This window comes from Perca flavescens, chromosome 8 (assembly GCF_004354835.1).
Source record: "Perca flavescens isolate YP-PL-M2 chromosome 8, PFLA_1.0, whole genome shotgun sequence".
Classification (NCBI taxonomy): domain Eukaryota; kingdom Metazoa; phylum Chordata; class Actinopteri; order Perciformes; family Percidae; genus Perca; species Perca flavescens.
The window spans coordinates 31054385-31068685 of record NC_041338.1 but is presented as its reverse complement, the minus strand read 5'-3'; the positions used below and the strand labels follow the sequence as shown (position 1 = coordinate 31068685).

At 37.3% G+C, this 14301-nt stretch overlaps 1 protein-coding gene across 2 annotated transcripts in view; it reads left to right on the top strand.

Moving 5' to 3' along the window:
• LOC114560674 (copine-8) overlaps positions 1-14301 on the top strand; it is a 71027-nt gene that overhangs the window by 32374 nt on the left and 24352 nt on the right. For both annotated transcript variants that reach the window (XM_028586209.1, XM_028586211.1), the window contains exons 6-7: positions 8796-8872; positions 14233-14296. In XM_028586209.1, coding sequence (XP_028442010.1) covers positions 8796-8872; positions 14233-14296 — 141 coding nt within the window. The remainder of the gene's footprint in view (positions 1-8795; positions 8873-14232; positions 14297-14301) is intronic.

Sequence of the window (14301 nt, the reverse complement as noted above, 5' to 3'; positions counted from 1 at the left end):
TTGATTTTAGTCCTCATCACCTAAATGTTTGCGAAACGCAGACTCTGACAAAAACAGAATTTGACAGTGTGCTTCAACAGCTACAGCGATTTCCAAGGGACTACTTTCTATTATAGCTTTTGGTCTGACTCAAAAACAAGTGTTTGATGTGATCTCTGAGATTTTAAGTTTTTGGGTTGTATGCACATTTTGTTTTTGTAATGTACAATCTTTAACATTTTAACTGTACTTTTGTTTTATTTTAGATATTTTGGGCATTCTATATGTTTAGTTTTCATTGTTAATGTTTATTACCATGGGTGGGGTTGGATGGTTAGCCACAGCTGTTATCATAGTGCCTATCAGCCTATTGGGCTGTCAAAATTAACGCGTTCATTTTTTCGTTAATATTTTAATATTTAACTTGTTAAAAAAAATTAACGAAATTAACACAGCTGTGTTTGTTTACTTCATGTGGCGGCTGAGAAACGTAATACGCCTCCATAACAGCAGGCGGCGCTACTCTGTATTGTTGCCCAAGTAATGAAAACCGGCAGCTGATTGGACGAACGCGTCACATGGGTTTGTTTTCTCCGGAAATCCATGGCGGCCGTTCAGAATACGATCTCATATTGCACTAAAATAGTTCACTGAAACATGTTTCTGAAAACATTTTAAGCGAGAAATAGGCCGTGCAGTTGCTGAATCTGTCTTCATTTCAGCTCAACAAAGCTTTTGAGAGACTAGTCACCTCATTCTGCTCGCCATTTCCGGGTGAGTCCCGACTGCCCTGCCGCCGACTGAACATAGGCTCGTTGGAGATGAACTGCGCCTCGCCTGTAAAGTAGACGAGAGCAGGCAACAGCAGCCGTGGACGGTGACAAAAATGTGCTCTCAAGTCAGGCAGTTTCTAGCTGTTTCCAGCAGCCTTCAGCAGGACTAAGCCAAATTGTTGCTGCTGTTGTTCTGAAAGATTCTGAACTTAGCAGAACCTTTCCTTGTTTGGTTTTTTCTTCATATTTGCAAAGTTAAGTGATTTAGCATTTAAATATCCATTATTATAAGCTTCAGTCTCAATTTAAAAAAGCGATTAATTGCGATTAATTACAGCAAATTGTGCAATTAATTAGTTAATTTTTTTTAATCGATTGACAGCCCTAATATATATATATAGCACTATGAGTCATATTTTTGTCATTTATGTCAATTATGACTGTTGGTCATGATTACATTTTAATGAATGGTAACTCCTGCACACACTCCATACCAAAACATGTTCAACTTCAAAAAGGAATCTAAGACTTGTGGGATTTATCTGTGATCTTTTTTTTTACTAGAGATACCCTTCTAACCTCCATTTTTTTTCCTGCCACCACTGAGCCTGTTAATGTGAGGCCCCCTTAGCCTCTGGTCTGAGATATCTGAGGCGTAGCAGGCGCTGGGCTGGGGCTGCTAGCTAGCAGCACATTTCTTATGGAAAGGCCAGAGCATTTTTGTCATCTCCTTTTGTTTCGAGACCTCGGCATGGGGAAAAATTTGCTCAGCACCCGCAAAGATCTTTAGAGCAGCTTTCTGCCCGCCGGACTCAACACGGCTCATCTGTCAAGCACTTTTACACACACACACACACACACACACACACACACACACACACACACACACACACACACACACACACACACACACACACACACACACACACACACACACTGACAGAGATGTACAGGAGCTGAAGACCAGCTTGGAATTTACCCAATCAAAGTTTGAAGAGGAGAAGATGGGATGCAAGGAGATTGAGTCAAAGATAAGGGCATTTGAGACAAACATTACTACCTCCAAGCAGGAATTGGATGCAATGCTCAACAAGCTGGATTACATTGAAAATCAGAACAGGAGAACAAATATTTTAATCGATGGCATTGCTGACGAGAAAGGAGAGAATTGGTGTGAATCAGAGAAAAAGGTGCGAGAAATGTTCTCAAAAAACTTGGGCTTAGATGGAATAAATATGGACATTGAGCGTGCCCAGAGACTTGGTCAGTTTCAGGAGAGGGGAAGGCCAAGGAAAATTGTTGTTAAACTTCTTCGCATTAAGGACAGAGAGCTGATTCTTTCTTCTGCCAAGAAATTAAAGGGCACCAAGATCTACATTAACGAAGATTTCTCGGAAGCTGTGCAACTGAGGAGGAAAGAGTTGTGGCCGAAGGTTAAAGCTGCCAGAGAGAGGGGATAAGGCGAGTTTGAAGTATGATAAACTGATCATCATCCCAAGGGATGGACAAAGTCAGTTATTGGTCTAATGGGCTTTAAAGATCAGTTTTATATGTTTGTGTACATGTATGTGAGTCTGTGTTCAGGACTTATATGTATGTAGCCTACTTGATGAAGATAAAATAACTTAGGGTACAAGATATTTAATTGGATTATAATATAAGACTTATTTACTTTTAACTAAGATGACCAGCATAAATAAACTACCTAAAGGTTTAATACTTGCACATATTAATATATGTAGTTTAAGGAACAAAATTCAAGACTTGTCTTTATTTTTGCAACTAAACAAAATAGACCTACTCATGATTTCTGAAACTCATTTGGATCACTTCATAGATAATTCAGATGTTGATATAGGGGGTTTTCAATTTATAGAAATGATCGAAACAGGTTTGGAGGTGGTGTGGCCATTTATATACGGGATCATTTCCCTGTTAAACTGAGACAGGACTTAATGGTTGATGAAGTTGAGGTGTTATGGTTACAGGTACATATTCCAAATTTAAAACCGATTATTCTTGGTTGTTGTTATAGGCCACCTAGTGCCAGGATAGAGTATGTAAATGGTTTATGTAATATGCTAGACAAGGTGACTGAGGAAAACAAAGAGATATACTGGCTGGGTGATCTAAATATTGATTGGCTATCTGAGATTTGTCCTCTGAAGAATAAGCTTAAAACCATGACAGACACCTGTGGGTTATCTCAACTAATGGATCAACCAACAAGAGTTTCTAGTAACAATACAGGATCTTTAATATCAAAATGTATTGATCATATTTACACTAATAATCCTGATATGTGCTCAACACCTATTTCTGTGACAGTTGGCTTTAGTGATCACAACTGTATTGCTGTCTCCAGGAGAACTAAGCTACCTAGAGCCTGTCCTAAAATTATTATGAAAAGATCTTATAGGGTATTTAATGAGGAGTGTTTTTTAAATGAATTGGATAATATTAAATGGAATTTGATAAGTGATATTGATGATGTGGATATATCCCTTAATTTATTTATGGATTGTTTTATGAAAGTTGTTAACAATCATGCCCCATTAAAGAAATTTACAGTTAAAGCCAAAAGTGCTCCTTGGGTTGATACTGAGTTAAAGAGCATAATGGCTCAAAGGGAAGAGGCTAAAAAGGTTGCGGTTCTTTCTAACTCTCTGGAGGACAGAAAATGTTATTGTATTTTAAGGAATCAGGTGACCAAGGAGAATAGAGTGAAAAAGAAAAATATTTTCAGAAGAGAATTGAAGACAGTGGTACAGATAGTAAGAGAATGTGGAATGTACTTAATGAAATCATGGGGAAAAAAATCTACTTGTACTTCTTTTGTTGAATTGAATGGAGTTTATTTGACTAAGCCAATACAGATTGCAAATTATTTTAATGATTATTTTGTTAATAAGGTTTCTAATTTTAGAGAGACAATGAAATACACTGTTGATTCCAACTCAAATGAGCTAATTGAAAGGTGTATTATGAAAGATAAACTGTGTAGTTTAGAATTTCATCAGGTTAATGTTGTGCAGGTGGAAATGTTGTTGAGATCTTTGACTGTTGGAGGGTCTGTTGGTACAGACAACTTGGATAGTCGGCTGTTGAAGTTAGCAGCTGGACATATCTCTAAACCAATGTGTCACATTTTTAACAGATGTCTGGTTAGCGGTGTGTGTCCAAAACTTTGGAAGGAGGGTAAGATAATCCCTTTACCCAAGGACACAAAATCAACTTTTTGTGGCCCAAATAGTAGGCCTATTAGTATTTTGCCTATTCTAAGTAAATTATTGGAAAAGATTGTATTTGAGCAAGTGCGAGATTACTTTACTAACAATGATTTGACCACTATGTTTCAGCATGCTTATAGGTATGGTCATTCCACCTGCACTGCAATGACACAAATGTCGGATAGCTGGCTTACATCAATTGATAACTCAATGCTGGTGGGTACACTACTACTGGATTTTAGTGCTGCCTTTGATGTGATTGACCATGACATTTTGATTTCTAAACTTATTAGTTATGGTTTTACTTCCTCAACAATTAAGTGGTTTAAGAGCTATTTGTCGGAGAGGTCGCAAAGAGTTTATTTTAATGGTGCATTATCTTGTAGCAAGTCCGTGGATTGTGGTGTTCCTCAAGGAAGTTGCCTCGGACCTTTGTTATTTTCAATTTTCACAAATGATATGCCGTATATACTCAGTAAGGCATCATTAACTATGTTTGCAGATGATTGTACTCTTTATTATGCAGCCCCTACATGTTCAGAGCTTAATCAGGTTCTGTCTTGTGAAATTAGCAAATTGTATAATTGGATCAACACAAATAAGCTTGTACTAAATCTTTCAAAAACTATGAGTATAATATTTGGTTCTAAGTATAGATTATCTGACAATCCTAAAATTAATATACAAGTTAATGGTCAAAATGTACAGCAAGTGAAAAAGGTGAAGCTTCTTGGACTTTGGCTCGATTCTACATTGTCATGGTCTGATCACATCAGCAAAGTTGTTGCTAAAATGGGCAGAGCTGTTGCAGTAATGCGTAAATGTGCACAATTTTTAAATTCACGGTTGTTTAGTCGTGTTGTTTGTACATTGGTTTTGTGTCATTTGGATTATTGTTCTGTTGTATGGTCTGCTGCATCATGCAGTCATTTAAAAAAATTACAAGTGGCTCAAAATAAGGCTGCTAGACTGGTCCTTGGTTGTTCTTTGAGAACTAGTGTTGCAGAAATGCATGAACGTCTTGCTTGGCTGGTGGTCAAGCACAGACTATCTGCTAATATGTTAGGATATTTTCATAGAATTATTAACACTCGGATTCCAAAATTTCTTTATGACTATATAATTTACTATTCAGATATGCACTCACATTACACAAGAGGGGCGAATAGTCGACAGATTTCTTTACCCCTACCTAAATCTGACTCTATGAAGAGGACCGTGTTTTATAGGTCAATTGTGTTTTGGAACAATCTTCCAGTTGGGGTTCGGGATATCAAGGGAAAAACTGGTTTTAAAAAAAGACTAAGACTATATTTGTATTCAACATCATAATATTGTCTGGATTGGCTGAGAGTTGTTGTATAACGTGCTATGTTGTTTTGTATTATTTTACTATTATTCTAATCAGTACTTTTTGTATTGTTATTTTTTATGTGTATTAATATATGATATTTTTGTGAGTAATTGTGATTGTAATTACTCACATACGTTTTGTATGTATTGTTTGGACCCCAGGAAGACTAGCTGTCGTCTCGGCGGCGGCTAATGGGGATCCTTTTAAATAAACAAATAAACAAAAACACACTGACTGACTGTACATGCACGCTTACTCACACACACATGCACACACAGTCTTGTAGGGGAGGCCTCAGTAGCAGTGCGTGAACAAACCCTCCTTGCCTGTTGTAAACAGACTTTTTATACCCCCCTCTTGTATCTCTGCTCTTTGCTCGACTTGCTGGCCAAAGGCTCTTCCTCCCCAAACTGAATTCTGTCTTATGGTCACCCTACAGTGATCAACAAGGACACGGGACCTGCTGCAATGTGCAAAATATAGGAAAATATATATATATATATATATATATATATGAAAAAGAGAAAGAAAGCCAACAATATGACTCTTTGTTACAAGACAAACATTGAACTCAGACCATGAAGAACTTGAAATACTTATACAACTAGCTATTATTCCAAGACTTATTTTTGGTGTTCTGTATGCCTCTGTAGTGTTCACATTATGTGCATAAATTGCACATAATGCACATCTTTAAAGCTACATTTTGTAAGAATTTCACCCATCTAGCGCTGAAATTGTATATGACAACCAACTGAATATTACTTTCTAGATACTTTCCATTCCAATTGCGTTTTAACTGCTACGGTGACCGAACCCGAAATTAGCTTTTAGTATCTCCATCGTTTATACGCAGTTGTTCTAGCCACTCCAATATTAACTTTGGTCTAATTGCTTTTCCTGTCGTGTTGTCGTTTTAATTCTCTTTTTCGCTTCCTTGCCGAGTAATCTACCCCTGGCATTCGTCACGGTGCGGGGTGCCACTGAGTGTAAAAGTGCAAAAGGCGGAGGTATGTACGGTGGCCCTGAAGTGCATATCACAACAGCAAATAGAAAAACGCAACAGCAAATCATAAAACACAACGACAAATAGGAAAACCTTTCAACAAATCATAAAACACAATGGCAAATAGGAAAACATAACAGCAAATAGGAAAACAAAACGGCAAATAGGAAAACAAAACGGCAAATAGGAAAACACTTAAACAAATCATAAAACACAACGGCAAATAGAAAAACACTTAAACAAATCCTAAAACACAACAGCAAATAGGAAAACACGACAGCAATGACCTTTTCCGGTAGAAGTTAATGCTGTTGTGTTTTATGATTTGTTGAAGTGTCTTCCTATTTGCCGTTTTGTTTTCCTATTTGCCATTGTGTTTTATGATTTGCTGTTGCGTTTTCTATTTGCTGTTGTGATTTGCACTTCAGGGCCACCGTAGTATATCCTTCTTTGGCTAATGTATTTTAAAGATGGAGGCGCAACATGCCGGCCGTCATTCGAGCGACTCACCCATATGTATTCTGAATGATTCTAAATGGCAGATTCTACACTTACGAGAATACTTTCATTAGTTGGTGGAAGTAATTGCACATGAATGAGCACATATTTCTGAAAGAACAAAGGGGATTTTGCTAAGAATCAAATAAAACAATTACACAATGTAGGTTTAATAAACAGCTTTCTCTTTGCTTCTCCACATGTCCCTGTTGATTTGTATCATGGTCATTTGATCAGTCAGACTGAAGCAACAGATAATCACATAACTGGCTCACTGCTGTTTGTCTTGATTGACGAAGATATTGTGATGAAAAGTGGCAGAATAGCTGCAACTAACAATTATTTTCATTAAAGGTTAATCTGTTGATTAAGTGATTAATTAATCAATAAATAATTTTGTTTATAAAATGTCAGAAAATTGTGAAAGATATCCCTTGTAATTTCTCAGAGACCAAGAAGTTGATTGATTTATCCAACCTACAAAACCTAAGAATATTAAGTTTACTATCATATTTGACAAAGAAAAGAATCAAATCATCACATCTGAAAACCTGGAACCAGAGAATGTTGACTGAAATGATTAACAAAATGTGAAAACAGTCGATGAGTAACTATCTTTCGATCGATTAATTGACTAACTGACTAATCTTTTCAGCTCTAAGTGGCAAAATATTAAATAAAAAGTAAAGAAAACTACTGGAATTAAATACAAATGATTCACTTATTGTGAGAATGAGCAGAAACCAATATTAATTTACAATTTCATAGCTATATGTAATGTCTTATTAATTAATTAATTAATTTAATATGAAACATTTTGAGTTTCCATTATGGGAACCCTACTTTTAGCTGTTTTTGTGTGTTTGAATCAACCTTATATGCTAAATGAAGAAATATATACAGTGTATGTATATATGTGTGTGTATGTGTATGTGTGTGTATATATATATTGACCAACAGTCATAATTGACATAAATGACAAAAATATGACTCATAGTGCTATATATATATATTAGGGCTGTCAATCGATTAAAAAAAATTAACTAATTAATTGCACAATTTGCTGTAATTAATCGCGATTAATCGCTTTTTTTAAATTGAGACTGAAGCTTATAATAATGGATATTTAAATGCTAAATCACTTAACTTTGCAAATATGAAGAAAAAAACAAACAAGGAAAGGTTCTGCTAAGTTCAGAATCTTTCAGAACAACAGCAGCAACAATTTGGCTTATTTAGTCCTGCTGAAGGCTGCTGGAAACGGCTAGAAACTGCCTGACTTGAGAGCAGATTTTTGTCACCGTCCCCGGCTGCTGTCGCCTGCTCTCGTCTACTTTACAGGCGAGGCGCAGTTCATCTCCAACGAGCCGAGAGTTCAGTCGGCGGCAGGGCAGTCGGGACTCACCCGGAAATGGCGAGCAGGATGAGGTGACTAGTCTCAAAATCTGACGAAAATCTTCTAAACTGACCTTTGTTGAGCTGAAATGAAGACAGATTCAGCAACTGCACGGCCTATTTCTCGCTTAAAATGTTTTCAGAAACATGTTTCAGTGAACTATTTTAGTACAATATGAGATCGTATTCTGAACGGCCGCCATGACAGTCTGGCTCTCAATATCCGGAGAAAACAAACCCATGTGACGCGTTCGTCCAATCAGCTGCCGGTTTTCATTACTTGGGCAACAATACAGAGTAGCGCCGCCTGCTGTTATTGAGGCGTATTACGTTTCTCAGCCGTCACATGAAGTAAACAAACACAGCTGCGTTAATTTCGTTAATTTTTTTTACCGAGTTAAATATTAAAAAATTAACGCAAAAATTAACGCAAAAATTAACGCGTTAATTTTGACAGCCCTAATATATATATAAATAAAAACATCTTAATGAATGTTTCTCCCAGCTCTTCCACCTCTAAATGTTTCTTTATTTCTGTGTTTATTTTTTCACACATTTAGGACTTCCTGGGCCAGGCGTTCTGCACGCTGGGCGAGATAGTCGGCTCCCTGGGAAGCCGCTTGGAAAAACCTTTGATGTAAGTAGTATATCATGCACAGAGGAAAACAAACAAACACACTCACTGCTATTTTAATTACACACTCATAATTGAAAGCGAATGGGCAAAAGGCTTGTATTGTATTACTCTAAGCAGAGAGCCACTATCGTTAGGGGCAACAAAAAGCTGTTTGGGCTCAGGTTCCGATTTTAGATTCAGTTCCATTCAGTGGTGTGAATTGAAAATCAGCATGTCATTTTAAGATCATTTGCTTTGAAGGGAAGCAGAGCAGGGGCATGAAAACAAGCCAAGATGTTGATGAAAGCGTACACTGTCTCCATCAGCCAAATGAGATGAATAGTTAAACAGCAGCAGGCCTAATGACAGACTGTAAACATGTCGGGTTGGTAAACAGCGTGTAGTGAAAAGGGACAGTCCACCCAAAGGGAAGATGTCAGTGGTGAGCTCCCAGCTCCATTTATAAAGAAACCTAAACTGAACTGAAGCCTCAACTGAAGCCTTAAGAAATAATCTGAATAAATGTCAGATTTTTGCTCTCTAGTATAACAAAATAGTTAAACCTGTAGCCAGTTCATGAAATATTTCATGAACTGGCTTTTGTGGCTCTTTGTGTGGTTATTCTAAGTTTAGAGACACCCTCTAGTGCACAGGAATTCCCCTTTCACTCTTCCCATTATTTTTCCAATCACTATATCAACTATCTAATATTGACAAAAATTCCAGAAAAATCTTGAAGAGACAAAGATGTGTATTGTCCACAGAAATGCAAATGTCATCAACATAAGGTTTGCTGATACACAATTAAAGATTACTTAGAGTAGGTTTGAGAGTCAAATATCAATCATTTCTCAGTACTGACCAAACTGTCAGTAGTATCAAAAACTACAAAGTCACAAAAAGTGGGCACCAAAGGTTGGTCTTCTCAGTCGTGTTTACTTATTCTCTGAGACGACGTCGCCTGATAGGAATCCTGATTTTAATAGTTTTGATAATTTTGTGCTGTATTGTTTAATCAAAAGTCTTATACAGTTGTCTGTGTTAAGACATGATTAAATAGTGATGGTGTTTATAGAAAAATGTGTTAATAAACCAGGGAATTAAATCAGTCTATATGTTAATTGCATATTCATGTCAGGTAAATATGTGTTTGTATGGATGTGTTTCATACAGGTTAGTGCAGTTCAAAAAGCTTTACAGGTGACTGAAAATGTAACAATATAAATAATAAAACAGTAAAACATTTTTTTTTATTATATAATAGTAGAAAATAAAAAACATGAGAACAATCAAATATACAAAAGACAATAAAAATAATAAAAACATAAGACAACTAATAAAAACATAAGACAACTAATACAACTATACTGTAATTACTGCATACCTAGTCTATATCCACGACGTTCCTCTTCCGGGATTTCTCTCGTTCTGGCGAACATTCCGCCGGATGTCACTCTTTTCAGACGTCCGTTTTCGGATGTCTGTTACCTTCCGCTTTCTTTGTGTTGTAATTTTAAACTCCGGTGGATTTCTGAGGACTATGGTTAATTGCTCCTCAGATCTCTGCAGGGTAAATCCAGACAGCTAGCTAGACTATCTGTCCAATCTGAGCTTTCTGTTGCACGACTAAAACAACCTTTGAACGTTCACACGTTCCACCAAAACAACTTCCTTCCCGAGGCTATTTTGCAGCGGCACCGTGGCTCCGCTCGGCGCTTAGCACCGCCTAAGACGATTGTGATTGGCTTAACGAAAATTCCCAATAAACCAGAGCACGTTTTTCTCCCTACCCCGGAATGCTGTGTGGACTAGCCATACCCTCCTCCACAGCGCTGTGAAGGAAGGTCTGGCAATGCGAGAATACTGCATACCCATCATCCCAAAAATAAAAAGGAACCCATAAAACTTTTACATTTTGTAAAGAATGCAACCTGATTTCAGAAAAAAAAATCACTTTCTTAGCAAACTTCATCCACACCAGGAAAAGTTATTGCTCACACACAACAAATACACTTTCTGAGGGGAGACATTTTACTCTTAAACCCATCAAAGGCTCCTCATAAGACATGGCCCAAGTTCTCCAAAATAAAACAGACAAATCTTTATTAAAGCACAACCCATAATATAGAGTGTCTTATATTATCTCAGCTCTCTTTCACACACAGCAGAACTGCAGCATCTTTTTCAGCTTACTGAAGAGAACAATTTGTTGTTGCTTTTGTTTTCCTCCTGAGGCAGCGAGCCATCAGTAGTCTGAACCTCGCCTCATCCCCTGTCCTCCAGTGTCCACTGTGTGTGTGTGTGTGTGTGTGTGAGAGAGAGAGAGAGAGAAAGACAGAGAAATTGAGTGAGAGAGAAGTGACTGTATTACATCCATGACTGTGTGTGTGTGTGTGTGTGTGTGTGTGTGTGTGTGTGTGCACGCGTCCGTGCATGTGGAATCAATGAATGGGTCTGCTGAAGAAAGACACTAGAAATATGATGTAAAAATGTGTTGATGTCGCAGAGTTATGTAATCTCCTCGGCCTGCACTCATTCATTTGTTGTGTTTGTGTGTGTGTGTGTTTGTTGTGTCTGTGCATACCCGCAAGTTTTATTTTTGATCCGTTTTTAGATGTGAAGATATTTTTAGATATTCTTTATTATTTAGTAATGCTTGTGTGCGTGTGTGCGTGTGTGTGTGTTTGTACTCACTCCGCTGCCTCCAAGTGAAACCCAAAAAAAAACACATTTTACTGTAAGTCAAAAGCATCACACTTCTGCTCAGTCGAGTGGTGGCGCATCACAAAACTAAAGAGCAACAAAGACGACAAACAATTTAATTGTAAAATTATGTCACGGTTTGTATACAATAAATCTGTATGATATAACTATATATATGTGTATGTATGTATGTATCTATGTATAAGGTCATTTCACAGTACAGTCTGAGTCACAGAAATCTGTCATTAACTTTGTTTAGTTGCTGCTTTTGGGTGACCCTCACTGACAAAGCTTTTGGCAGATCATGTATCCAGGTGCAATTTTAGGACTTCTTACCATTGTGACTTTTACATTTTTGCTACGTTTCTCATTTCATGTTCATTTCATTTCGTTACGTCAGGGAAAGATTGTCATTGGTTGCGGGTCTGTTACAGGACGTGTTTCTTGCATTAAATTTGGCTTTACTTTCTGTCTCATTTAATAAAAGACATGCTACTCTCTGCATTGGCTCTGAATGCTGATATTTAAAGCATGTTTCTGGGGCGTGTACAGTGGAGAGGTGACAGAAAATTAGGGGAGAAAGAGGGTAAATGATGTGCAACAAAGTTTTCTGGCCCGGAATCGAACTGGGGAAGTTTTGATAAAAGTATATTGTATGCTTCTTAACAGCTACAGTAGGCCACCACGACAGCCCTATAAATAAGCACTGACCATACATACTGTACAGACAGAGGGAGTACTGCAGTCAAGGTACAGTAGCCAGGATGTGCCGATCTGAATAGTGAACCGCTTTTCTGGAACATTGGTGTTCATCCAGACTGGGAAATAGGACAGTGGCCTATCATTGCCGGTTGTTACTTACAGAAAAAACTATGGATAGCAGTAAAATACACAAAGACAGAAGGCAGGTTAACCAACAATAACAGACAAAGCAAACCAGACAATTAACAAGTGAAGAAATCACTATGTGTATTCAAAAGTACACATCCATAAAAAAAACTGTGTTAGATTGTCTGTGTTTTTTCCTGGCTCAGTGTATCTTCTAGTGTCAAGTGTTTCTAGTTTTCTTGTTTTTTTTGGATTCAGCCTTATGTTTATTAAAGCTTGCTTTTTGTCCTGCCAACCTGCCTCAAACTGTGACAATTTTGAGTATGGTGCAAGTTTGTTATTTCTTCAACTTGCTGCCTTATTAATCTAGAATATGAGATATATAAGCTTTATTACAAAGAAGATATCAATTATCAGCACACATGGGTATTGCAGTCTAAATCCCATTTCAGTAGAAACCACGTTCTGATGTATTCAGCCTCTCCCTTCACTCAACAGCCTCTCATCCGCTCCTCCGTCTTTCTGACTCTGTTCTTCCTCTTCTCTGTCCATCTCTTTCTTGTTCCCCCATCTATCAGCCATTTTCCCCATCTTCTCCCTTGCTGAGCACGCTCTCTGCTCGTACAGTGAATTAATTTCACTGAATGCTTCCCCGTGCATCAAAGGATGGCGGTGTGTCTCAGGTGACGGGGGTATCAAAGCCTCGCTTCAATTTGCCATCGGTTTCTCCACATCTCTTATTGTACTGGACAGCGCTTAGCCAAATTAAATTATTTCTCCCAGTTCCTTGTTCTGCATCAGGCCCGGGGTCCGTGGCATTCATTTGGTCTATTTTTAGTGGTCAGTCTCCCTTGGCTTTATTGGCTGAATATTACGCTTCACCAGCTCAGGATGTAAACAAACATTGCAGCTGAAATGTCACTGTTTGTGGTTATATTACGTTGATGTTCTTTTTTGAAGGTGTTCATTTAGCATAAATTAATATGTATTTAGACAATCAGGCAAATAAATGTGAGAGAGACTGAGAAGAAGATAAATTTGATTCCAGGTCTGCAGGGTTGTTTTTTTTTTTGTGTGTTTGAGCATTTAAATGACATTTAACCGCAGAATAAGCTTACATACTCATAGAGCTTGATTATCCATGTCATAAATACTTCTGTTTGCCTGAAACTATTATGTGTGCCTGTGGTGGATAAAAGCTACATGTAGAAAAAGATAGTATTTATCAGTATTGATTTGAGAACATTAGACTCAGTCAGTACAACAAAATGCAGTTTATCATCTAACCAATAAGCTCAAGCAGTCGTGAAGTGCGTATAGATATACTGTATGTACCGTTGAATGTGCAGTAGAGCCAATGTAATTATCATATATACAGTACAGTCTAAAAATAAGCCAGTATGCACTATGTACAATGTAAAAAAGCCAGTTAAATACAGGTCAAAGTTTCCTTCTCTCACTTACTGTAGATACAGATCAGTGCATAACGAGTTTGCATGAAGCACAACGTATCAGCAAACAGGGTTATAAAGTGCATATAGTTGTGTAAAAAGCAACATGTTGTTGTTAGGAGACATAACAATGACATCAAAAACAAGTTAAAAATGAACTTTAAGACAATATAGTTTCTATCTATGTATCAATATTATTTTGTAGTTCTCTCTTAAACCACCTAGACAGATTTTCCCTGGAACTTTGTTGTTTCAAAACATTGTCCTACCTGCAATAAGCCCATTGTTAGAGGCCTTTGGCATCTTAAATGTAATGGGAAAATATATATATATATATATATATATATATATATATATATATATATATATATATATATATTTTGTTCTCTTTTTTTCTAGTGGGATACCGGGGAAGAAATGTGGCACCATCATAGTGAGAGCAGAAGAGCTGAGCAACTGCAGGGTAAG